This window comes from Cnephaeus nilssonii, assembly GCF_951640355.1.
Source record: "Cnephaeus nilssonii genome assembly, chromosome: 2".
Taxonomy (NCBI): domain Eukaryota; kingdom Metazoa; phylum Chordata; class Mammalia; order Chiroptera; family Vespertilionidae; genus Cnephaeus; species Cnephaeus nilssonii.
In genome coordinates this window covers 44554585-44578527 of record NC_137073.1, presented here as the reverse complement: position 1 = coordinate 44578527, position 23943 = coordinate 44554585, and the positions used below count along the sequence as shown (strand labels likewise).

The following is a 23943-nucleotide window of genomic DNA, read 5'->3' as shown; positions in this document are numbered from 1 at the left end:
TAGAGTGAGCAAGGGGGCCAGTATCACTGTAGAATGAGAAGGGGCAGTGGTGGGAGAAGAGAGCCTTGTAGTCATTGTAAGGATTTCAGTTTATACTCTGAGTAATGAGTAGGGACATCAGTAGCACTTCGAACTGAGGGGTGATATAAGCTGGCTGTGTTCACTCACAGGCTCATTTTTGCTACTGTGTGAAGAGTAAGTTATATGGGAGCCAAGCATGGAAGCATGGAAACCAGTTAGGAGCCTACTATAATAATTCAAGCAAAAGGCTGGATAAAAGGGGGGAAAAAAGAAGACAAGGATAAAGGTTTATAGTCTGGACAACTGGGATGATATATACAGGGTGGTGCAAAAGTAGGTGTACAGTTGTTCATATGAAAAATAATACAATAATTAGTAAATAACAATATCAGAATAAACTATTTCATTTACAACTGTACACCTGCTTTTGCCCCACCCTGCATACATAACAATATATTATTTATAATTAATTATATACAACACTAGAGGCTGGTGCACGAAATTCATGCATGGGTAGGGTACCTAGACCTGACTGGCAATCAGGGCCAATGGGGACCTTCCTTTCGGCTTTTGGCTGGGACTTCCCTTCCCTGGCTGCCAGCTGCCAGCCAGGGCCTCCTTTATTCCACGCTGCCCTCTGGTGGTCAGCGCACGTCATAGCGAGCGATAGAACTGATCTCCCTGTTGAACTCCTGGTCTCCCTGTCAAACTCCTGCAGGGACACTTTGCATATTAGCCTTTTATATATATGAATATTTAATATGTATATTAATAATATATGACATTACTGTTTCTAATAAAATAGATATATGTAGTTACTTTAAGGTGGAGATAATTAGTTGTTTTCCAACAGATTTGAGATGCCTATCATACAAACAGGTGGAGTTAAAAAGTGGACAGTTGAACATATGAATCTAGAGTTTGGGGGTAAGGTATAATTGGGGTTTGTAGCATTTAAGTGATATTTGAAGACATGAAATTACCTCATGTGTGAGTATATTTAGAGAAGATCTTGAGTTTAGGGACCCTGCAGTGTTTAGTGGTTGAAAAGATGAGAAATTAGTGAGAGAGACTGCAAAGGAATGGCTGGTAAGGTATGAGTTATGAGGAATATCAAGAGAATATGGTATTTGGAAAACAAAGTGAATAAATTGTTTCAAGAAGGAAGGAGTGAACAACTGTGAGAAAGCTTTTGAGGTGGGGTTTATTTTATTTCTTGGAGTAAGGTTTAGAATGAGCCTAGTGATAATTGTTGAATCATAGAGCTATGAGACCATTTCTGCAACTCCTTGATTGGAGAACCCATTTACTGGAGGTTCCATTATCCCATTGCTGTGTTGAACTTAGGAGAATACTCGTATTTTATTAAGAGTATTTCATGAAGTTGGGAGGGAGTTGAGAAATTTGTGCCAAGCAGTTTGTTGTTTTAGTCACTCTCCCGTGGTAATTGCTACAAACAGTTCTTCTGTTTGCTTAATGTAAGAGCAAACAAAACAGTTGTTTCAGAATTGTCCCTCAGAGTTGAAAGGAATTGGAAATCAGAAATGGTGTTCAGAACCTATGGCCCGGAATGATAGCTGTCTTGGCATTTTATTTTTAACTTTATTTTTTTGGTATTCCTTCCCAGAGCTATTTTTCCATTGATTTTTAGAGAGAGTGGAAGAGAGAGAGAAAGACAGAGAGAAACATTGATGTGAAAGAAGCACATCAGTTGGTTTCTCTCCTCCACATGTCCTGACCAGGGTCCAGGCCGAGGAGAAGCCTGCAACTGAGATACATGCCCTTGACCGGAATTGAACCTGGGACCCTTCGGTCCGCACACCGGTGCTCTGTCCACTGAGCCAAACCAGCTAGGCTGTCTTGGCATTTGAATCCCAGTCTTCCCAGCCTTGAGTTTCTAGGCCTTATGATACAGGAGGCATCCTTCATTTGTCCTCCCAGCACTGCCAACCGCCTAACCCTTTTCCTCTTCTGGGTTCTGAGGAAGACTGGGAACTAAGCTGTCCCATGGCAGTGGAGTGTGGTCTTTTGAATATGTGGGCCATGTTTTGTTTTTCCTGTCCTATTGTTTTCCTACATATATTTGGGTATTCTTGCTTTGATACATGGAGGTTAAGTCTCTATGAAGTTACACAGTGTCCTCAGTGTCTACTCTTTGTAGATAATTTATAAGATATTATACTAAGGAAATATTGGCATTGGTAGTACTTTTATTTTGAACACTAAAGGCCGGATGCACAAAATTCGTGCAAGACTAGGCCTTCCTTCTTCCAGCTGCCGGCACCGGCTTCCCACTGGCACCCAGGACCTGGGCTTCCCTCGCAGCCCCGGCTTCGTCCAGAAGGTTGTCCGGAAGGATGTCCAGTATAATTAGCATATTACGCTTTTATTATTATAGATAGATAGTTTTGAAGGTTTATGTGTGTGTTTTGGTTGAGTTGTTTGTATTTGTTTGGTATGTGTGACCTGAAATTACTAGAGGTTACCAATTCATTTTCATTCAATAGATATGTGTTGGAGACCCACTATGTTCCAGGCACTGGAAGTACAGCTTAGTTTAGTGTCTCCATTGGCAAATAATCCATAGTCATCAGTCAACAGGGATTTGTGAATGTCAAGAAAACACAAATATAAGATATCTTCTCTGTTCCAAAAGACAGTTTTTAGATTGGGGGACTGATTATTTCTAAATCATGTGATTAAGAAGTAGAAGCCAAACTGAGACAATTAATTTGGGGGAAGTAGTGATGTGAGCATGTGGACAGTGAAATGTCACTTTTGATTAGTAATATCCACAGACAGAACCCGTGGAAAAAAGAAAGTCTGCTAATAAAACTTTACTTATCCTAACATAGATGCTTCATGGGGAGCAGTACTTGGAGTTGTATAAACCACTTCCCAGAACAGGTGAGTTCTTGATATACTGACTCCAGTAACCACACCATAATTTTATTTTTTTACTAACCTTCCAAACTGTGTCAGTATGTTAAATTGGCATAGAGAGACCTAAATAAAGCGTATCACAAGTTATTTATGCACTTGTCAGCCATGAGACTAAGTTGCTACTAACTAGTACCTGTTTTGATTATCTTAAACTTTGTCCTTTAATAATTTCCTTTAATAAATTACTTCAAAATGCTAATAATTTATTTCTATTGATGTGTGTGTTATTAACAAATGAAAGGAGCATTTTTGTGCATATGTTCTGAACTTGGTGATTGTGTACAATCAGTTATGATTCCTGTTAACATGGTTCTTCATTCTTTTCTCAGGTATTTATATTGGTGCTGAGTTTCATAAAGTAAACCATGTTAAAATATACAGAATTTTTTGTATCTTTAATCATCTATTTTTCTCAATAATATCTTAGTTGTTCATTTCACATTATATAATGTAGAGGTCAGCAAGTAGCTAGAAACCTACTTTAACTCGTTCCTCAATCTTCTTATTTTCCTAAGAAATTGTGAGATTCTTATTGCTTAAGGCTGAGTAGCTTTGTTTCATTGTTAGTGTTACAGCCTAAGTTTCACACAGTCCTTTTTATTGGTTATAAAGCACAGTGTGTGGTGACTGTGTTCATCAAATATCTGCTGGATACCTGCCACTTGTAAGATGCAATATTTGGTTTTAGATAATTTTGTAATCTGACTGCATATCAAAATCACCTGTTATTACATTATATTACATTACCTGTAACTACTTGTGATAAACATTATAGGTAAAACATACATGATACCATTAGAACTTAAAATAGAAGGATTGGACATTATTGATTTGGTAATGAAAGTGTTCTCTAAAGAACTGATATGAAGAGAGATTTTAAAGAAAGATTTCAGGTAGGTATGAAGTGAGGCAAAGAAGGAAAGAAAGAGCATTCCAGACATCCAAGGGCCTGTGTAAAGGCTCTTGAAATACGAGAAGCATAGATAAGGAGGAGCAAAGGAAGGCCAGGGTGGCTGGAGAGCCTGGTAGTGGTGGCAGGGAATAGTATCATATAGATCATGTTAGGGAATTTTGTATTTATCGCAAATTTTATATTTATGGGACTGGTGGGAAGAGATAGTGGTGGTGTTGGGAAAAGCACTTTATTACGTTGTCAGATTTGACTTTGGGAAAAAATCACCTCAGACATATGGAGCATGTTCTAAAGTTGGTCAGAGTGGATGTGCAGGCACCTAGTTAAAAGTCTGTAGTGGTACTTCAGATGAAATGATGGTAGCTTGCACTAAGGTGGTAGAAGGATGGAAACAAGTGGGTGGATCAGAGAGATTTAGAAAAGTGAGAAATCTGGATATCATCCTTGGCGTCTCTTTTGCCGTCTTTCACATCCAGACATTTACCAAGTTCGTTGGTTCTCTCCCTTTGGTACATCTGAATCCTGTTTCTGTCCACCTCCACTTCTTCTTTGTTTAGTCTACCATCTTCTCTTGCTCTCTTAAGTATTCTCTCTGTCTCCATTCTTGTTCCCTTGAGGTTTATTCACCTCATTGCAGCCATAAAGTTATTTCTGAAATGCAAATGTGTTTGTCACTTTCCTATTGAAACCCCAGACTTAAGGATGAAGTATAACACCTTGGTAGAATCCATCTTCTACCATTCTCTGCATACTCAAGTGTAGACACTACTTAGACTCTGTGAGTCGAGTGATGCTCAAGTTTCTGGCTTGAGCAGCTCGGTGGGTAGTACCATTCATTTACGTAGGGAACAAAAGAGAAAAGCAGGTTTGAGAAAAACATGAGTTCACCCCCAGACAATGATGATCCATCAAGGCATCACCAGTTAAATGATGGAAGGAAGAGTATGTAAAAGTACAGAGTGATTAGAGAGAAACAGTGTCTCATGGAAGCCAGTAGAGTAGATTTGAGAAGGAATGGTGTAAATGGCACTGGTCATATCCTTAACAAATGTTTGTTGAATGATTGAAAAGTATTATTTCTTAAAACCTAATTTATCAGAATTACTAATTCAAGTTTAGTGACTCAGGTGTTCTGACTGCCTCTAATGTCGAATTATTTAGCATTATAATGAAAATTATTTAAATCATACTTTTTAGTTTTGCTGAACTTATAGTGGAAATTATGTTAAATTCTCTCATGTCTTAATATAATAACTTACTATTTTTAACACAGTCTGTTTATTTACTTATGATCTTTAAAACAGTCTATTTATTTATTTATTTATTTTACTTTTCATTTTAGGAACATTAAGGAGTGAAGCAATTGTTGCCGATGTCCTAGATAAAGGATCCGGTTTAGTAATTGTTATCGATGGTAACTAATTTCCAATCTACACTAATAATAGAGAAACATGTAAATTGACCGTACCTTTGCTATCCCACAGCCAGTCAGAGTGAGTATGCAAATTAACCCAACAAAGATGGAGGTTAATTTGTATATGCAGTAGGAGCAGCGCCTTAAGCCTCCATTGGATTCAAGGGGACCTGGGCAGGTGGCAGGGGGCAGCGCCCTAAGCTGCCCTGCCCCGCCATCACAGGGCAAAGAGGCCAGGCCAAGCCAAGACGATTGCGATCAGGGGCGAGCAGAGCAAGCCAGGCCGAGCCGATACCCGCAATCCCTATTAGGGGTGAACAGAGCAGGCAGAGATGAGACCCACGATCGCCATCACGGGGCGAGCAGAGCAGGCAGAGAAGAGACCCACGATCGAGATCACGGGGTGAGCAGAGCAGTCAGAGATAAGACCCATGATCGACATCACGGGGGAGCAGAGCAGACCAGGCAGAGCTGACGCAAGATCACGGGGTGCAGCCAAGGGAATTCTCCCTGTCCCCAGAGTTAGGAGCACCAGCCCAGGTCTACCCAGCGGCCTGGTCCTGAATGCGGGGGTGAATTCCTGCAGGTTTGATCCCCACGAACCAGTGCCTTTGTTATTGCTGTGTGTTTGGGTTTTAATTGGACAAATGCCCGGTGGTCCCAGGGGGGGCCAGCTTAGCAAAACCTTTTAGGAAGAGAATTCTGTCTGGGTTTCCTCAAATTCTCTCAGCCCCTACTTACCCCTCTGTAAAGGCACAGAACAAGTGAGGCCCTTAAATAAAAATCAGAGATCTCCAGCAACAGTGGGCCTCTCTCATCACAAGTCATTTGGACTGGATGGCATTTGAGTATTTATCTAGGCACCATGACAGAGAAACACAAGCTCAAGTCATGATCTCTGCCCTTGAATAAATTCACTATCTTATTAGAGTGAGTGGATGATAAAAGCAAAGTAATAACATCAGAATGTAAGGCAACAATTCAGAGAGGAACAGAGGCAATTGCTAGGATGATTTTCCAATAATTAGTACAAAGAGTATGTGCTATGAATTAAATTAAAAAAAATATATGTGGAAGTAGCTGCTTCATGAGTATGGCATCCCTTTCTATTTTAAAGGAAGCTGAGTTCCATGTGAACTGTGAACTATGCTATGATATCTGAGGCACAGGACAAGGAAGGCCCTAAGTGTACAATGCTTTGATATTTGAGTCATTCTTTATTGTTCAATGTAATTTATTTCTATACGCCTCAGTTTTGTAATAGTTAATTACTAGAATAATACATCTTGCTATAAAATATTACTAGAAGATTGCCAAAACCAGTTTGGCTCAGTGGATAGAGCGTCAGTCTGCGGACTGAAGGGTCCCAGGTTTGATTTCGGTCAAGGGCATGTACCTTGGTTGTGGGCACATCCCCAGTGGGAGGTGTGCAGGAGGCAGCTGATCGATGTTTCTAAATCTCTATCCCTCTCCCTTCCTCTCTGTAAAAAATCAATAAAATATATTTAAAAAATATTACTAGAAGATCAAATAATCAGGTGACATTTATTGTTATTTTCTATAAATGAAGACAATCTCTGGTATGCTAAAGTGATAGGTATTATAGAAATATTCAGATAGAGAGACCTACAAGCTTGATTACAAGTGAGGTTTACTATCACAACCCAAATTTATTGCTTAAAAATAAAGCAGGGAGCCAACTAGAAACTGAACCAAATATAAGCCCTTGAAGGGCAAATGTAAATTGGATAAGCGAGAAGAAAAAATTCAGATGCAAGAATGAAAACCACATTGCATCCACTCTAAGTAGCTGTTAAAGAAAAAGAATGGTATACTATGAAAATACTTAATACAGATTGAAAAGACATTTGTTCAAAGAGGATTTCATAGAGTAGGTGATATTTCAGTTAATTTTTTTAAATGTGAAGAGGTTAGCTAGATAAGAAAAAGGTGTAGGGGTGCCGAATTGCAGAGGGTGCAGGCAGTGCTAAGGTGTCTCTCCCCCCCCCACACTCCATGCACGAATTTCGTGCACCAGGCCTCTAGTTCTTATAATAATATTGTTAGATTGATGGGTTTTATATGTACTTCACCATAGAAGTGATTAGTAAGTTTGTATTTTCCAGTTTGTGGGAAAGCAAGATAAGCACTCTAAATATTTATAAGCTGTTTTAGAAAATAAGGAAGGAGGGTAAGAAGGAGTAGATTAGGATAAGGGTAGGGAGAGTGGGCCACTTCAGGGGATTTGAGACGATACAAACAAAGCACAGAAGAATTGTGGCTGGTTTGGAGAACATAAGGAGAATTATACTTGCTGAGTTAGTTTTGGACAGGAAGGAACACATAGACAGCCCTCTGTTGGTAATTAGGCAGTATTGTAGAAATTGTTTTCTGTGTTAGCCCTTTGGAACTTGGAACATATTTGACCCCTGAATTACTCTTCTAAATGGTAGTTAGGTTCCTAAACTTGCACCTTCAGGCCTATTGAACTCATAATGTGATTTAAACATTATAGCCACATTTTATTTGCAGTGGAAAAAAAGATTATAGTAGTTTAATAAATGTTGAAATACTAGTAATTAAACAGAAGCTACAGATAACACTGCTTAAAATTTTTAAAGTTTAAGAACAAAAGAAATAAATATTTATTATAAAATAATTTTAGAAATAAAAGACAGTGGAAAGTTTAATAATATCTGATATTTGGAATATAGGCATTATCATTTTTGTTCTAAACACATAGGAGTTTATACTGTATTTGCTGTTTTGGACTTGCCTTGTTTTTACTTAATAATATATTGAGAACATTTTGATGCTCTTAAATATTCTACTACATTGTTTTTGATAACTCAGTATTTCATCATATGTTGGTTATCTCTTCCTTTCCCCTTCCCTCTCTTTCTTGTCTTCCTCTACTTCTCTTTTTTAGATTTTCATACTTTATTGTCATCCCAGATGTTGGCCAGTATTTGGCTGTAATTCTCCCCGTTATCTTTTAGTCTTCTCGCCATCCTACCAAATATAACATACCACAAAAATTAGCTTTAATTTTTACTATTGTCTCTTGATCAACTCCATTTATTTTACTATAGCTTGGTAATTTATACTAATAAAAGCCTAGGTGGCCCTCCTATATGATGTTGTCACAAGATGGCCGCCACAAGATGGCCACCACAGGTGGCCATGCGCACAGCAGAGGTGGGGCCCAGTGGCCACTCTGCGTGGTGAGGCCTGGGGGGGTCCCATGGCTCCATGCGGTGCCGAGGCCCGTCCCAGCATCTCCACTGCCTCGCACAGAGGAGGCGGGTTCCAGTGGAGGAGGCGGGTTGTGGCAGGGGAGGGCAGTTGTGGGCAATCAGGCTGGCAGGGGAGGGCAGTTGTGGGTGATCAGGCCAGCAAGGGAGGGCAGTTGGGGTGATCAGGCTAGCAGGGGAGCAGTTAGGTGTCAATCAGGCCAGCAGGGGAGTGGTTAGAGGGCTATTAGGCTGGCAGGCAGAAGCGGTTAGGGGCAATCAGGCAGGCAGGCAGGCGAGTGGTTAGGAGCCAGCGGTCCCGGGTTGTGAGAGGGATGTCTGACTGCCGGTTTAGGCTGGCAATCAGACATCCCCTGAGGGGTCCCAGGTTGGAGAGGGTGCAGGCTGGGTTGAGGGACAACCCCCCCCCCAATGCACGATTTTATGCACTGGACCTCTAATATGTAATAATTTATTAGAATTTGTAGATAAAGTATAAATGAAATAGAATATCCAGTTTCTTATTTAATAAATACAAAATTTTTATTTTAAATACAAATTACTATGACCTTTTTTATTTTTTGTTATAATTGGATTTTTTCTCTAATGCAGTTCAAAATCATGTTCCTAGTTTTCTAGAGCTGGAAACACAGATAATACTTAAACTCTCAATAGGAAATCAGTCAGTAGAAAAAGGAACAGCTGTCTTACATTCATTTATTACTTGCTTACCTGTTTACTAACTTGCTAACTTGTCATTATTCATTGATTCGTTAATTAATTTAATAAACATTATCAGGTGCCTGTTTTGGTCCCAGGTACTATTCTAATTGCTGGGAATATGATGATGAGCAAAATAGCCATGATTCCTCCCTCCTGAAGCTTATACTTGCATTCTCATTTATTTCTTCTTTTATATTCCAGGCTCTTTTTGAGTGCTTTAGCGGAATGTTTGAAAGTTTGCGTGTGAGGTTACCTGTGCTTTATAGTGGGATTGCTTGAAATGTTTGATTTGGAGAGAATTAAAATATGAAAGTTGGGGAGGTTTAAAAAGAGGGGAGAGAACCTGCAATTTCATAGTCAAGTAAGGGTTGGTGAACATCCTCTTCTGTCTGCCTTCCAGGAACTGGTGAATTAAAATGAATGGCTCATAACCAGACTTAGACATATTTAAATCATAAAACCTTTCAGTAATTGGATTTTATTTTTTTAACTTTTAAAGGAATTGTTGATCATATATTGGTTAATTAGTTATGTCTTTTGACAACTTAAAACATATTTTTCATTTACTTTTCAGTCTATTCTTATTCTGGGAAGGAACTTATATGTTATAATCAGTTCTCCCTATTCCTTATTGGCTCTGGAGGCATTGGTGGAAAACGGACTTCAGATAAAGTCAAGGTAGGCTATGGCTTTATAAGTAAAGTATATATGTAGCTAAGGATCCTGATCTGTATCTTAAATTTACTATTTTACCACATGTGTAATTTCATGCAGTAAAGGCTCAGTAATCCACACTTCTTTGAATCAGAATATGTTCCTTGGATTTGAAATGCTGTTTATGTTTGTATAGTTTAATATATAATATACGTTACATATAGCAGTCTGGCTGAGATAAGTATAATGTACCTGAGATAATTATGGGTATGCTTTTACTTTCTTATACAAACTTTGTAGCACCCAAAAGTCTTTATAAAAGCTTAACACATACAAGTGACTCTTGTGGAAATGAAAATCTTCATTCATTAAATGGCTTTAGCACTTCTGTTATGTAAGACAATTCCAGTTATTCTTTAGTTCTCAAATTCTATGTAAAAACATATTTATTCTAAAAATATTTTAGAACTTGTATTTCACACTAATTTAACCTGGCCTTTACTTCTAATTTATGTGAGGTAATAAAGTTATAGTGTAATAAATATTTTTCTGGAGTAAATAAAGTATTATTAAAGCAACATTGCTTCCGGAATGATGGTGTACGAGTTCCTTTGACCCTTTCCCCAGTGAAACAATCATAACTGGTAAAAATTATGAGAAAAAGAAAGTTTAAAGTTTCTGGGAATTGTTTTAAGGGAATTAGCAAGTGAAGAAATATCTATTCAAAATCTATATCTTGGCAAGAACAGTGAGAATCTGGCATTTGAGCCATGATTCTCTCCTTCCTTTCTCTCCCTGGTTCAGTGTGGTAGAAGCTTCACTTCAGGCAGGTGCAGCCAAACCCAGATCCCTCTGCCCAAGTGGAAGAGTACTAGAGAGAACCACAGAATGAGACAGTTAAGTGGAGTCCTCATGGGTTCATAACACATCTCTAAGACTAGCCCCAAAGACTAACTACCCCTAATTGAATCAGACCTTGGAGCAATTTATGCCCCAAAGCATTGTTGAAAATAATAGAGCAGTCATCTGGCAGCTAGTGGAGCCCATCAGCTGAGTGTGATTCCAAAAGAGGCAGACAGTTTAACATAGAGAGCCCTAATAAAACCACAGGGCAAGCTATACCCTCTGAGAAGCAACATCAGGGCTGCACACTGTGGGAGAAATAGACTTAATTAAAATAGTTTAGTCAAATCATTAAATAAATTAACATGTTAATAACAACAAGCCGTGAAGGGAAGGGTGATTAGTATCCAAAGTTACTACAATATGTTATCTAAAAATGTCCAGTTATCAGCAGAAAAATAGGACATGAATGGAACAGGAGAGTGTGACCCATGGATAAGAAAAACAAAACAAAATAAAACTGGCAACAGAAATCATCTATGAGAGGATCTAATAACAGATAGAGACTTCAGAGCAGCTATTACTTATTTAAAGAAGGAAAGTAAACCCTGCTTATAGAAGTAATATATGATGACATGACTCATCAAGTAGAGAAAAGTCAATAAATAGAAAATATATAAAAAAGAACCAAATAGAAGTTTAGCAGCTGAAAGTACAATAATTGCAATGAAGAATTTATTAGAGGAACTCAACAGTAGATTTGAACTGGCAAAAGAAAGAATAAAAAAGGTTGAAGATATATCTATTCCACCTATCTATGAGTATGTGTCTGAAGAATAGAAAAAAGGTGAAGGAAAAAAAAAAAGAATGAAAAGCCTCAGAGAAACATGGGATACCTTCAAGTAACGGGAGGAGCAGAGTGAGAGGCGAGAAAGAAGTAGAAAAATATAATTGAAGGAATAATGCCTTTGATGAAAAACAATCTACACATTCAAGAAGTTCAACCAACTCCAAATAGGCTATAAATGCAGAGAGATCTATACTCTTAGTAAAGTGCATTTAAAGATTAAATCAATTTAGATGTGAATTGTTTAATTTTTATATCTGTCCTCATCTTTTGCATTTGGAAAACAATCTTTACCTTTTTCTTCTCCGTGATCTAGAGACTGGATCTGGTTATATAACTCCTTTCATTAAATAGGGAAATCATAATGTAGAGGAAGCTAGCAGTTATGAAATTTTCAACATTATCTCCTGAACATAAAGTATTTAAAAAAACTTGTTATCCAACTTGCAGATTTTATTATATTAAAACATGGTTATCAAATACCAGTTTGGGTAAAGAGAATAAAAGTTACTTTGTTGGTATTTAACATACAATATTTTTTTATTTCAGGAAGCTGTAGCCATACCTAATAGACATCCTGATGCTGTACTTACAGACACCACCTCACTTAATCAGGTAAGATTGTATATTTTATTTTTTTATTATTATTATTTAAATTTTTATTGCGTTTTTTACAGAGTGGAAGAGAGAGGGATAGAGGGTTAGAAACATCAATGAGAGAGAAACATAGATCAGCTGCCTCTTGCACACCCCCTACTGGGGATGTGCCCGCAACCAAGGTACATGCCCTTGACCGGAATCGGACCTGGGACCCTTCAATCCGCAGGCCGATGCTCTATCCACTGAGCCAAACCGGTTAGGGCAGATTGTATATTTTAAAAGTGATAAATCCACCTGACTGCTGACACTTTTTAATTTATAACTCTTGACACCTTATAATTTTCTAAGTCTAAAAGGAGTGCTTGTGTCCTTCAACATAATAATATATATATATATATATATATATTACTTGTGTCATTGGAATTCATTCTTTCTAAATTTTTACTTAACAATTTTTTCTTCACTAGATATCAAAAGATAATACAAAATGGCTTTTCAATAGTCTCTTCAAAGAGCATCGTGCTTTGCTGGTGATGGAACGCTTGCCTTAGGGAGACTGCCATGCTTGCTAGTGAAGAAATTCATAAGAGCTTTAGAGGGCAGGATAGAAAGAATAAAAAGGCAAATTTTAGTCATCCCTTTCTCTTTTGGGAAGGAAAGCTGAGCTGCATTGGTGGGAATCAGATTATATTATGCTAACTTTAGCAGACAGGCAAAATAAAGCATCTTAGAAAGGGTAGATGATTTAATCTCTTTTGTTTGACATAAATAATTTGTTCTCTGATGGAGGATATAAAATGCCCTATCAGGTAACAAATTCTATGAGCATGTAAAGACTTATTTAAGAAACAAAGAGTAGCCACAAAGAGGAGAAAAACAACTTTGTTTTTGGGAAACCTGAAGATTCTTCTCTGAAGTGGCCAGGAGACAACCACGCAGAGATAGAATAGAATAGGCAAAGCTCTGAAGTTGTGCTGTGAGCGAGCATGTAATGACAGCAAATTATTTATAAAGTTCACTACTTTTTTATGCTAATTTTGATATACTGGATATGAGAACTTCTGCAGGATTTATGTTTTCTGGCAAATATAAATATACTAGTAATTTCATGAGCCAGAAACAATTAAGGTTGGTACATATTGTGTATTTTTTTTCCTGCACTATATAATCGGATGATGGAGAGAACAATATTTTTTTGTTCAGATTAGTTTTTGCCTTTAAATGTTTTTGCAATGTCTGTTTCTTATCAATTTCTTAAGAATGCACGTGTGTGTGTGTATGTGTGTGTGTGTGTGTGTGTGTGTGTGTGTTCAATGAAAGCTTCATAGTGAAATCAATTTTTTTAGGGCACTAAACAGAAAAGGTTTTAAGGTTTCACAGTGCAAAAAAAACACCAATACTCTTATTATTTGTGGGTTACTGAAATAATAAAATGTACCTGCTATAGATAAGAAAAACTAAATAGTTTCCAAAGCTTGAATTTCTACACACAGTAGAGGAATTTTTCTTCTTTTACTTTTTCAGACGAATAGAACTTTTTGTTAGCTTTTAGCAGCGTTGTCTATTTTGCTGCACGACAAATATTAAGTTAACAAATATTTTTTGTATAAATAATGACCTCTCATCATTTGACAGAGATTCCTGACCATTTTGTATATGATTTAAAACACTCTATTTAGAAAGTTTGCATACATTTTGCTTGGTTAGAAAAGGCTGTAAACATTTACATTATCTCTATTGTATTTTAATGGGAGTAGGTTGATGGATTTCTTTTTGTGAATTTCTTCTTAAGTAGTAGTAACCAGTGTTATAGATATAGTTCTTGACACCCCTTCTTATTATTTGACAATCCTTCTCAACTGATTTCAATGTCAGGTGTTATAAAAATTTGTTTTACAGTTAATTTTTTTTTTTTGGTTAGAAATAGTTATTTGTTTTTTTAAAATATATTTTTATTGATTTCAGAGAGGAAGGGAGAGGGTGAGAGTGATAGAAACATCAATGATGAGAGAGAATCATTGATTAGCTGCCTCCTGTACTCCCCCTGCTGGGGATCCAGCCCGCAACCTGGGCATGTGTCCTTGACCGGAATCGAACCTGGGGCCCTTCAGTTAATAGGCCAATGCTCTATCCACTGAGCCAAACCAGCTTGGGCTAGAAATAGTTATTTTTTAATCAAAGCTGCAATTGGGTATATTATAATGCATTTCAGATACAATAACCAGCCCTGTTTCCTGTTTTTCTTTTAATGTATTCTAAGAAAGCACTGGATACTAGTTACATTTATAATTCTTCTCTGCACAGGCTGCTCTGTACCGCCTCAGTGGTGACTGGAATCCATTACATATTGATCCTAACTTTGCTAGTTTAGCAGGTGAGTTGCTAGATTACATGCCAATGAAAAAATATTAGCTCAGTTATCTAAATAAGACTTAAAGACATTGCTACTTATGACTTGTAGTTTAAGTAACATTTAAAAAATAGCCCTTTCATAATACATTTATGCAAAGGATGTTGAAAGGTAGGAAGTAACGTTCCGAAAATGGTGTACTTGAAATTGAGATTATGGTGGAAGGAAGCTCCTGCTAGTGCAAGGTCTAGGATAGGATCATGTGGGTCAGTGTCTGAGTTATCATGTAGGTCAAGGTCATTGGAGGAGAGAGCAAGAAACGGAAAGGTCAAGGGAAGATTATCCATATACATGGATATTGAAATCATCCTGGATGATTTTGTGGTTATAACCAAGCTAAACAAAGCAATGCTTTGTGTTCCCATACCTCTAACATTCCTTTCTTATTTTCTTCTTTATTTCATAATTTTCATCCAGGAGGTATTATTTATAGAATATTTTCCGTATTGCTTAAAATAGAAGGTATAATTCATTTTAATGTAGTTTGAAGATTATATTTTTGAAATCTTAAATTATTCTTGGTTTTTAAACATGAAATGTGTCCATATCTAGCTAAACTCTCTTTTTAGGTTTCAACAAGCCCATATTACATGGATTATGTACATTTGGATTTTCTGCCAGGCATGTTTTGCAGCAGTTTGCAGACAGTGACGTGTCAAGATTTAAGGCAATTAAGGTACACACATATTATTGCATAATTTGAACATTTAGAGAAAAAAACAAGCTTTAGGGACTTTTTAAAAAGTAAGTACTATACTGAAGTAATAAACATTTTTATTACATTGACTTGGCAATTAACACGTTTTCTTTTTGTAGCTAAAACTACCTCTATTACACATTTTTCATGTAAGGGTATCATATACAGTTATAATTTTAACATATTAATTAGATTGTTTTATAAAATATATGCTTTAACAAAAACTTGAGATTCACCTTAAAATTTTTTTCACTGTTTTGTAATTTGACATTAATTTAATTGAAAATGTTAAATGGCTACATTTGAACTCTAAAAACATACACCTACATCAACATGATGGTAGCATTTAGTTTTTTACTTTTAAGTGATTTCAAGTTTTCATCCATTATAAATTACAAAGAAAACTATCTCTGAACAATATCTTTGCATAAGCGTAAGTAAAAAGATACAATCTTAAAAAAGTGTAGTACAGTATCAAATAGCTCCCAAAGCTTTTATCAGTTTGTGTTCCATGTAGCAGTGAAAATGCATTTTTTTGATACCTTGCCTTTGATAGCACTGGTTATTCTCATGATTTTGATTTTATTTTAACTGTTTTGGTGGTAGTACTACTTAATATAATTATGTTTCTGTTTCTTGGTTTGCCAGGATTAAACACTATTTATTGACTCTGTACTTTGAAACACAAAGAATTGGCTCATATTAACTATATTCTTTCTCTATTTATTTTATCATATTATTTTTATTGCTTTATAAATTTAACTATATTTAAACCTGTCTTTTCTTCCTTGTATGCTCTTTGACTTCCCTCACAATTTTTTTTTCACAAGTAGAAAAGTTGCATTTTGAAACATTTTCAACCCCAAAACTCATTTTTTTGAAGGCTCGTTTTGTAAAACCAGTATATCCAGGACAAACTCTAAAAACTGAGATGTGGAAGGAAGGAAATAGAATCCATTTCCAAACCAAGGTATGAATATTGTTTTCTTACCCACTTCACTATGTCCTATAATTTTGTTCTATAAAACAAAAAAACCCCCACAAAAACCTGTATAATCTTTGTATAATCAGTGGTAACTTTTATTTAGAAATAAAATGCCTATGTACCTTGTTTTTTATTTTGTTTTATTTTCAACAAGAGGCCCGGTGCATGAATTTGTGCATGGGTGGGGTCTGGCCAGCTAGCCCCAATGGGGGCCCATCGGGCTGGGCTGATGCGGGGGAGGGGCTGCGGGCAGTTGGCTTGCTGGCCCCGCCCCCCAGTCAGGGTTTTGGGGGCCAATCGGGGCCCAGATCAGGCTGGTTGGCTGCTACAGTGCGTGTCATAGCCACCTGTTCTGGTTGTTCCACCCTTCCGGTCACTGGGCTTTTATATATATACTAGAGGCCTGTTGCACGAAGATTCATGCAATAGGCCTTCCTTCCCCTGGCTGCCAGCACTGGTTTTCCTCTGGCATCTGGGATCCAGGCCTTTGCTCTGGCTGCTGCCTTCAGTCTTCACTCCGGCTGGAGCCTTCAGTCTTTGCTCTAGCTGGAGCGCCGCTCCTATAGCTCCCTCCGCTCTTCACCCTCCCCCTCATAGCAGGCATCCTGCCCCGTCCGGCCTCTCAGCGCCTGCATGCGTGCTGCCCAGAGGCCCTGAGCGGCTGGGGGGCAGGGCTGCCACCATCTTTGTCAGGTTAATTTGCATACTCACTCCTGATTGGCTGGTGGGCGTCATGAAGTGATGGTCAATTTGCATGTTTCTCTTTTATTAGTGTAGATAGATAACTGGTTCCTGTATGTGTAGCAGTGACAGAGCTGTTATGAAAACATAACCAACCCTATCTTTTTGGCTCAAGCAGTTAGGTTGTTGTCAAAATATAATCTTCAAAAAATTAAAGACATGGCTCTCAGAGAGATTTAAATGAAAACATGACATAAATGTATTTAATTACTTAATGAGGGAACTAACAAGTAAGATGATAAAACTGGTTCAAAACAGAATTAGAACAAAAGTGTTTTGTCCAATAGGAAATGCATTCTAAAATAATTTTACTGATATAGAGACAAAACTAGTGAATGTACTAAAGAATAATCCTCTATAATAATAAAAGTGTAATATGCTAATTAGCCTGGACATCCTTCGAGACATCCTTCCGGGAGAAGCCGGGGCTGTGAGGGAAGCCCGGGTCCCAGGTGCCTGCCAGTGGCCGGTGGGAAGCCCAGGTCCTTGGTACCTGTCAGCGGCTGGATGGAAGCCCAGGTCCTGGGTGCTGGAGGGAAGCCGGTGCCAGCAGCCGGGAGAAGGAAGGCCTACTCTTGCACGAATTTCATGCATCGGGTCTCTAGTCTATACTATTAAAAGGGTAATATGCTAATTAGACCAGGAGACCTTCTGGGATATCTTCTGGACACCCTTCCGGACAAAGCCATGGTGGAGCCGAGGCAGAGGCAGTTAGGGGCAATCAGGCCCGGAGGGGAAGGCAGTTGGGGGTGATCAGGCCGGTGGGGGGACAGTTGGGAGCGAGCAGGCCGGCAGTGGGGGGCAGTTGAGGGCCATAAGGCCTGCAGGGGGGGCAGTTAGGAGCGAGCAGGCTGGCGGTGGGGCAGTTGGGGGAGATTAGGCCAGCATGCAGAGTGGTTAGGGGCGATCAGGCAGGTGAGTGGTTAGGAGCCAGCGGTCCCGGATTGTGAGAGGGATGTCTGACGGGCAGTCGGACATCCCCTGAGGGGTCCCAGATTGGAGAGGGTGCAGGCTGGGCTGAGGGACACCCTCCCCTCCGTGCGTGAATTTCATGCACTGGGCCATTAGTATATAATAAAATTGTAATATGCAAATTGACAGAATGGTGGAACAACTGGTTGTTATGATGTGCACTGACCATCAGGGGCAGATGCTCAATGCAGGAGCTGCCCCCTGGTGGTCAGTGTGCTCCCACAGGGAGAGCACTGCTCAGCTACAAGCCGGGCTGCAGTGCTAAGGATGTACAACTGATGCCTTAGGCCTGCTCCCCGCGGGGAGAGGGCCTAAGCCATCAGTTGGACATCCCCCAAGGGCTCCTGGACTGCTAAAGGGTGCAGACTGGGCTGAGGAAATCCCCTCTTCCAAATGCATGGATGTCGTGCACCAGGCCTCTAGTAAAACCATATCCTTTATGGTTTTGGTTTCTACTGGACAGAAAACACGTGTATCTTAATCACACAAAAATCAACAAATTAACATTTTATGTCACAAGTTTGAGATTAATTATAAATAACAAGACATACAAAATGTATTTCCCTATAGAGTTAAGTAATATTGGAGTGAGGCTGTTAAGCAGTGCCCCAATAAAATACTAAAAGGACATACAGCCATCCATTTACTTGTAAGTTTTTTAAAGGTCATTTTTGTTAACACAGTTGACTGGCTGATACTGTTTGGCCTGATCATGTACCTATAGTGCATAGATGGTTTGTGTTGAGTAGTTTAAACACTTCCACTAATAATAATAACAACTTCCAGTTATTGAGTTCCTATAAGCAGGCTATACCATTATCTCTAATATGCAGTGATTAGATGTGCTCTTTTTCTACTAGTCCTATCTAATAAAAGCATAATATGCAAATTGACTGTACCTCCGCTACACCCACAAGCCATGCCCACCAGCCAATCAGGAGCAAATATGCAAATAAACCCAACCAAGATGGCTGCGGCCACAAAGAGCAGGATGGAGGCTTGGGTTTCCCTGGCAATGGAGGAAGCCAAGCTTTCCGCCTGTCCTTGCTGGCTCAGGTCTCCACTCAATGCTACAAAGTTTCAATGATAGAAGATAAATAAATCCCAACAAAAATGACGGCAGCCACAAGCAAGCAGAAGGCTTGGCTCCGCTCCAGGCTACAAAGTTTCAATTGTAGAAGATAAATAAATCCCAGATACCAGGGCCTCCGCTTGGGTCACCAGGGGGCATGGCAAGCGTGCAAACCAACACAGGCCCCTCGCCCAGGCTGCCCCACGCCGCAAGGGAACCCCCACCCTGATCCGGCACACCCTTCAGGGCAAACCAGCCGGCCCCCACCCGTGCACCAGGCCTCTATCCTATCTAATAAAAGAGTAATATGCAGATTGACCATCACTCCAACACACAAGATGGCTGCCCCCATGTGGTCAAAGATCCTGCCCCCATGTGGACACAAGATGGCCACCACAAGAAGGCCAGCAGGGGAGGGCAGTTGGGAGGGACCAGGCCTGCAAGGGAGGGCAGTTGGGGGCGATCAAACCTGAAGGGGAGGGCAGTTAGGGGTGACCAGGCCAGCAGAGGAGGGAAGGTGGGGGTGACCGGGCCTGCAGGGAAGGGCAGTTGGGGGGGACCCAGGCCTGCAGGGGAGAGCAGTTAGGGGCAAACAGGCTGGTAGGGGAGCAATTAGACATCAATCAGACTGGCAGGGGAGTGGTTAGGGGGTGATCAGGCTGGCATGCAGAAGTGGTTAGGGGCAATCAGGAAGGCAGGTAGGCAAGCAGTTGGGAGCCAGCAGTCCTGGATTGTGAGAGGGATGTCCGACTTCCCATTTAGGCCCTATCCTACCAGGATCGTGCCTAAATGGGCAGTCGGACATCCCTCAAGGGGTCCCAAATTGGAGAGGGTGCAGGCTGGGCTGAGTGACACCCCCCCTCCACCCCCTCCCACGTGCACAAATTTCATGCATCGGGCCTCTAGTTATATATAAGAATCATCTCTCCCTCCCTTCCTCCCTCATTCCCTCCCTCTCTCCCTTTTTTCTTTCCTTCCTATTATATTTTAAGAAACATCTTAAACTAATGTTCCAAATGATATGCTTGGCTTGGTTACAAGAAAGTAATTTATTAAAGTGTATTTTGTTTATAAATTGTCTTTTTCCATACCTTTTACTGATATAATTTGAAATAAAATGAACAAATTTGAAATTTCTTTTTTTCTGAACTATGATATGAAGTAGTCAAAGGATAATGATCTTGATAGTTAAAAATCAGTTTTGATAAATGCTTCCTTAATTTTTAGATACGTTCCTGTACATTTGTAGCAGTAGCATAATTTTTTGAAAGAATAGCCATTGAAATAATTTTAGATAAATTATTAAGAATTAGAATTTGAGTTTCTGTAATGAATGAACTTTTATTTTGATAAAGGGCTATTTAAGCATTTAGTTTATGCTATGTACACTGCCTATTTGAAATAAGAACTAGAATTAATACTTTAAAAAGATGAGTATTAGCAGAAATAAACTTTGATTACCACTACCTCATGTGGATATTGGGCCATGCCTTCTACCTTTCAACAATTCAGTAATTCTCATTTTGGTTCCCATTAGACACATAGTTGTGTATTTTTTAAAGTCCACCAAATACCAGTGCCCAGGCTGCACCTCAGATTATTTAAATTGGAATTTTTGGAGATGGGACCTACTCAAACATATTTTTAAAGGGGTTCCAGTTGATTTTACGGTTAGGTTAATAACAGTAGTATTAAATCAGTAAGGCTTCATATTTATTCATCTTGACATTTAATTTATGAACTTTTTATTTAATTTGGATTATTTTCTTTTTTATATGAGGGGGAAAAAGTAAATTTTCTTTAAATAACTTTATACTATTTCACATGAAGTGTTTGCATTGGAATTATCAGAGTAAATTGGTTTATTTTTCCTTTTTGTACCCCTTATAAGACCCAAGAAACTGGAAACATCGTCATTTCAAATGCATATGTGGATCTTGTGCCAACATCTGATGTTTTAGCCAAGACACCTTCTGAGGTAGGTTATAAAAACTGGTATTCAATCCACCTCCTAATTTCTGAATGAATTTCTGTTAGAATTACTTTAAGAATGTTCAGCCTACTTTTGAAAATTAAGAGCTGTGAAAGATTCTTAATTCTTGAGTTAAAAGACATCGATTCAAAACTGCTTAGAATAAAAAGAATATTTTGACAACATATACATTTAAAAAAATTCTTTGGAGGCAATACTGGGGTATCTTTCAAGATAAAATAATTAATTTTCTAGTTTTAGAGTACCTAAATCAATTGTTTAATGAGAAATGTCAAGTAAACAATATTTTGGAGAAAAATAAGTGAAAAAATTAAATATCTTAAAACTTTTCTTGATTTAAATGTTTGTATAAAGCTTTGTATACAAATATAAAAACAATAGTATTATTTATTAAAACATTTTTTATGTGAGAGAGAAACATTGAATGGTTACCTACCATACGTGCCCTGACTGCGGATTGAACCTGCAACCTAGGCTCGTGCCTGGAACCAAACCTTCAGTCTTTCTGTGTACAGAATGACACTCTAAGCAACCGAGCCACACCAGCCAGGGAAAAACATTTTTGTTATTCTCTGTTAGCATGCTGAGACTTAATAAAAATGTTCATATTCTCTGTCTCCAAAATACTAATTTTGCAATGTCGAGGTTTTCATATCTTTACCTTATGATCTTAAATAACTGACGATTAATAGCTCTCAAGAAGTCTCTAAGATAAAAAATTTATGAAGTTTTAGAGCTAGAAATTCAGTTTTCATATAATTTAATTGCATTTTACAAATAAAGAAATAAGACCACAGAAGTTGATTGATTTGTCCTGTATTTTCCTGTTGAAGTTAGTTAGGATATAGGTTGTCTATTTCCTAATTTACTTTTAAACTATTATTTCTGAATTCTGATAAAAGTAAAAACCTCTTATTAAGAGGGCTGAATTTCTGGTTGAAATGAATGAATTTAAGAAAAGTGTGAAAGAAGTCTGGAGTAAAAAGAAAAAACATACTAGTTTGCCTTATTTAGGTGTAGATTTTAGAAAAATCACCTTTATGCACATATATTTTGTAATGCTTTTTCTCCTTGACTCATTTTTACGTAACTTTTAAAATTAAATTTTCTTTTGCCTAGGGTGGGGAGCTTCAGAGTGCTTTGGTATTTGAGGAAATAGGTCGTCGTCTTAAGGATGTTGGGCACGAGGTGGTGAAGAAAGTAAATGCTATATTTGAGTGGCATATCACTAAAGATGGAAGTGTTGCAGCTAAGTGGAGTAAGTTATATCCCTGACTTTAAAATATTTTAAAGTAATGCTTAGTAAATAGAGATAAAAATCCTTGTTATAGTTAAAGCCTGTCTCTTTGAAAGTAGGTAAATCCTACCTTCTTAGGTCAGTTATTTTTAATGGGAACAATAGGCTTCATGTTATCCAAAGACATGTGTTATTTGGAGATGTAGGGAATAAATTAAAACGAAAATATATGTTTCAAATATTCTATTGTAACACATGAATTATTACTTTTAAACAGTCATCTTAGCAGTATGCTTCTCTAACTAATCTTCAAATTTCTCTTAAACATATAAAGCAAGTTTGTCAGGTCAAATGAGATATTTTTGTCATTATATTTTGACAATTTTAAAGTTGTTTTCTTCATCCCAAAGCATTAGTAATTTGGATTATTACCTAATTATCAGATTTTTATTTAAGGGTGCCTATTTAAGTGCCTTGAAAATCAGATTATTTCTCATTACAACTGAAGATCACTATAAATGCTCATTTAGACCAAAAAATTAAAGTGCATCTCTAAATCAACTGAAACTTTTGAAATAATCTATTACATATTCCTAAAAATCATTTTGAACTTTTATTCAATTAATTTTGGTTCATTATAAACACGTTTCTTTTTTTATATATATTTTATTGATTTCTTACAGAGAGAAAGGGAGAGGGATAGAGAGCTAGAAACATCGATGAGAGAGAAACATCGACCAGCTGCCTCCACACCCCCTACCGGGGATGTGCCCGCAACCAAGGTACATGCCCTTGACCGGAATCGAACCTGGGACCTTTCAGTCTGCAGGCCGACGCTCAAGCCACTGAGCCAAACCGGTTTCGGCAACACGTTTCTTTTTAATGTAACAGTTGCTGTTTCTTTTAGGCAGAGTATGTTCATTGTATAATATTTGATATAGAAAGGTTTAAAGAAGAAAATGATGTGTACTTTTACTATCCACAGTTAACATTTTGATGATTGTTCTTCTGGAAGACATTTGTACTTAGAGGCCGTTAATCCAGAAAGGGTATAAAGGAAGCCAAAAATGTAATATGTTCTTGGTCCCCCAAATTTCAGAGTATCTAATATTTTTCTAAATAACGCCATAGATTAACACTGTAAATGTAGGTGTCATCACTTTCCTTTCTTTCGTCTTTCTGTCCTTCCCTTTTTCTATGTATCCATGATGGAATTCAATTTTATCCCAATGGATGACAGTATATTGGAAATTGGGTAATGTAAAGCACAGGACTTTTGAAGATATTGGTGAAGAAGAGAAATGAGATCTATGAGTGAGAAAAGGTGCTGGAACTGTCTGTCTCACTGTTGGCAGAACTCTGAAGGGATTTATAAAGTATATAAGTGATTCACTCTTGGCAGACAGTTTCAATTACCAACTAAGATTTCCCCCTTATCTTGGTGACAATTTCCTTGTAGGCAATATTGGAAAATGTGCTTACATAGAAAAATTACCTTGAATTAACCTAAGGGATTTTTCCTTATATTTCCACTGGAAAAAATGGGAATATTGGAATCTTGTTAATAAGTACTTATTATTGATGCCTTGTGGCTTATGTTGGTCTTATCATCTCTTCTTCAAGTTAACAGTGAAATTGGATCTTA

At 38.1% G+C, this 23943-nt stretch overlaps 1 protein-coding gene across 1 annotated transcript in view; it reads left to right on the top strand.

Annotated features, from left to right (window-relative positions):
* The window catches only part of HSD17B4 (hydroxysteroid 17-beta dehydrogenase 4), an 80128-nt gene that overhangs the window by 38368 nt on the left and 17817 nt on the right, over positions 1-23943 (top strand). The window contains exons 14-22 of the mRNA XM_079760069.1: positions 2877-2928; positions 5220-5291; positions 9822-9925; positions 12141-12206; positions 14496-14565; positions 15171-15277; positions 16182-16268; positions 20960-21046; positions 22181-22319. Coding sequence (XP_079616195.1) covers positions 2877-2928; positions 5220-5291; positions 9822-9925; positions 12141-12206; positions 14496-14565; positions 15171-15277; positions 16182-16268; positions 20960-21046; positions 22181-22319 — 784 coding nt within the window. The remainder of the gene's footprint in view (positions 1-2876; positions 2929-5219; positions 5292-9821; positions 9926-12140; positions 12207-14495; positions 14566-15170; positions 15278-16181; positions 16269-20959; positions 21047-22180; positions 22320-23943) is intronic.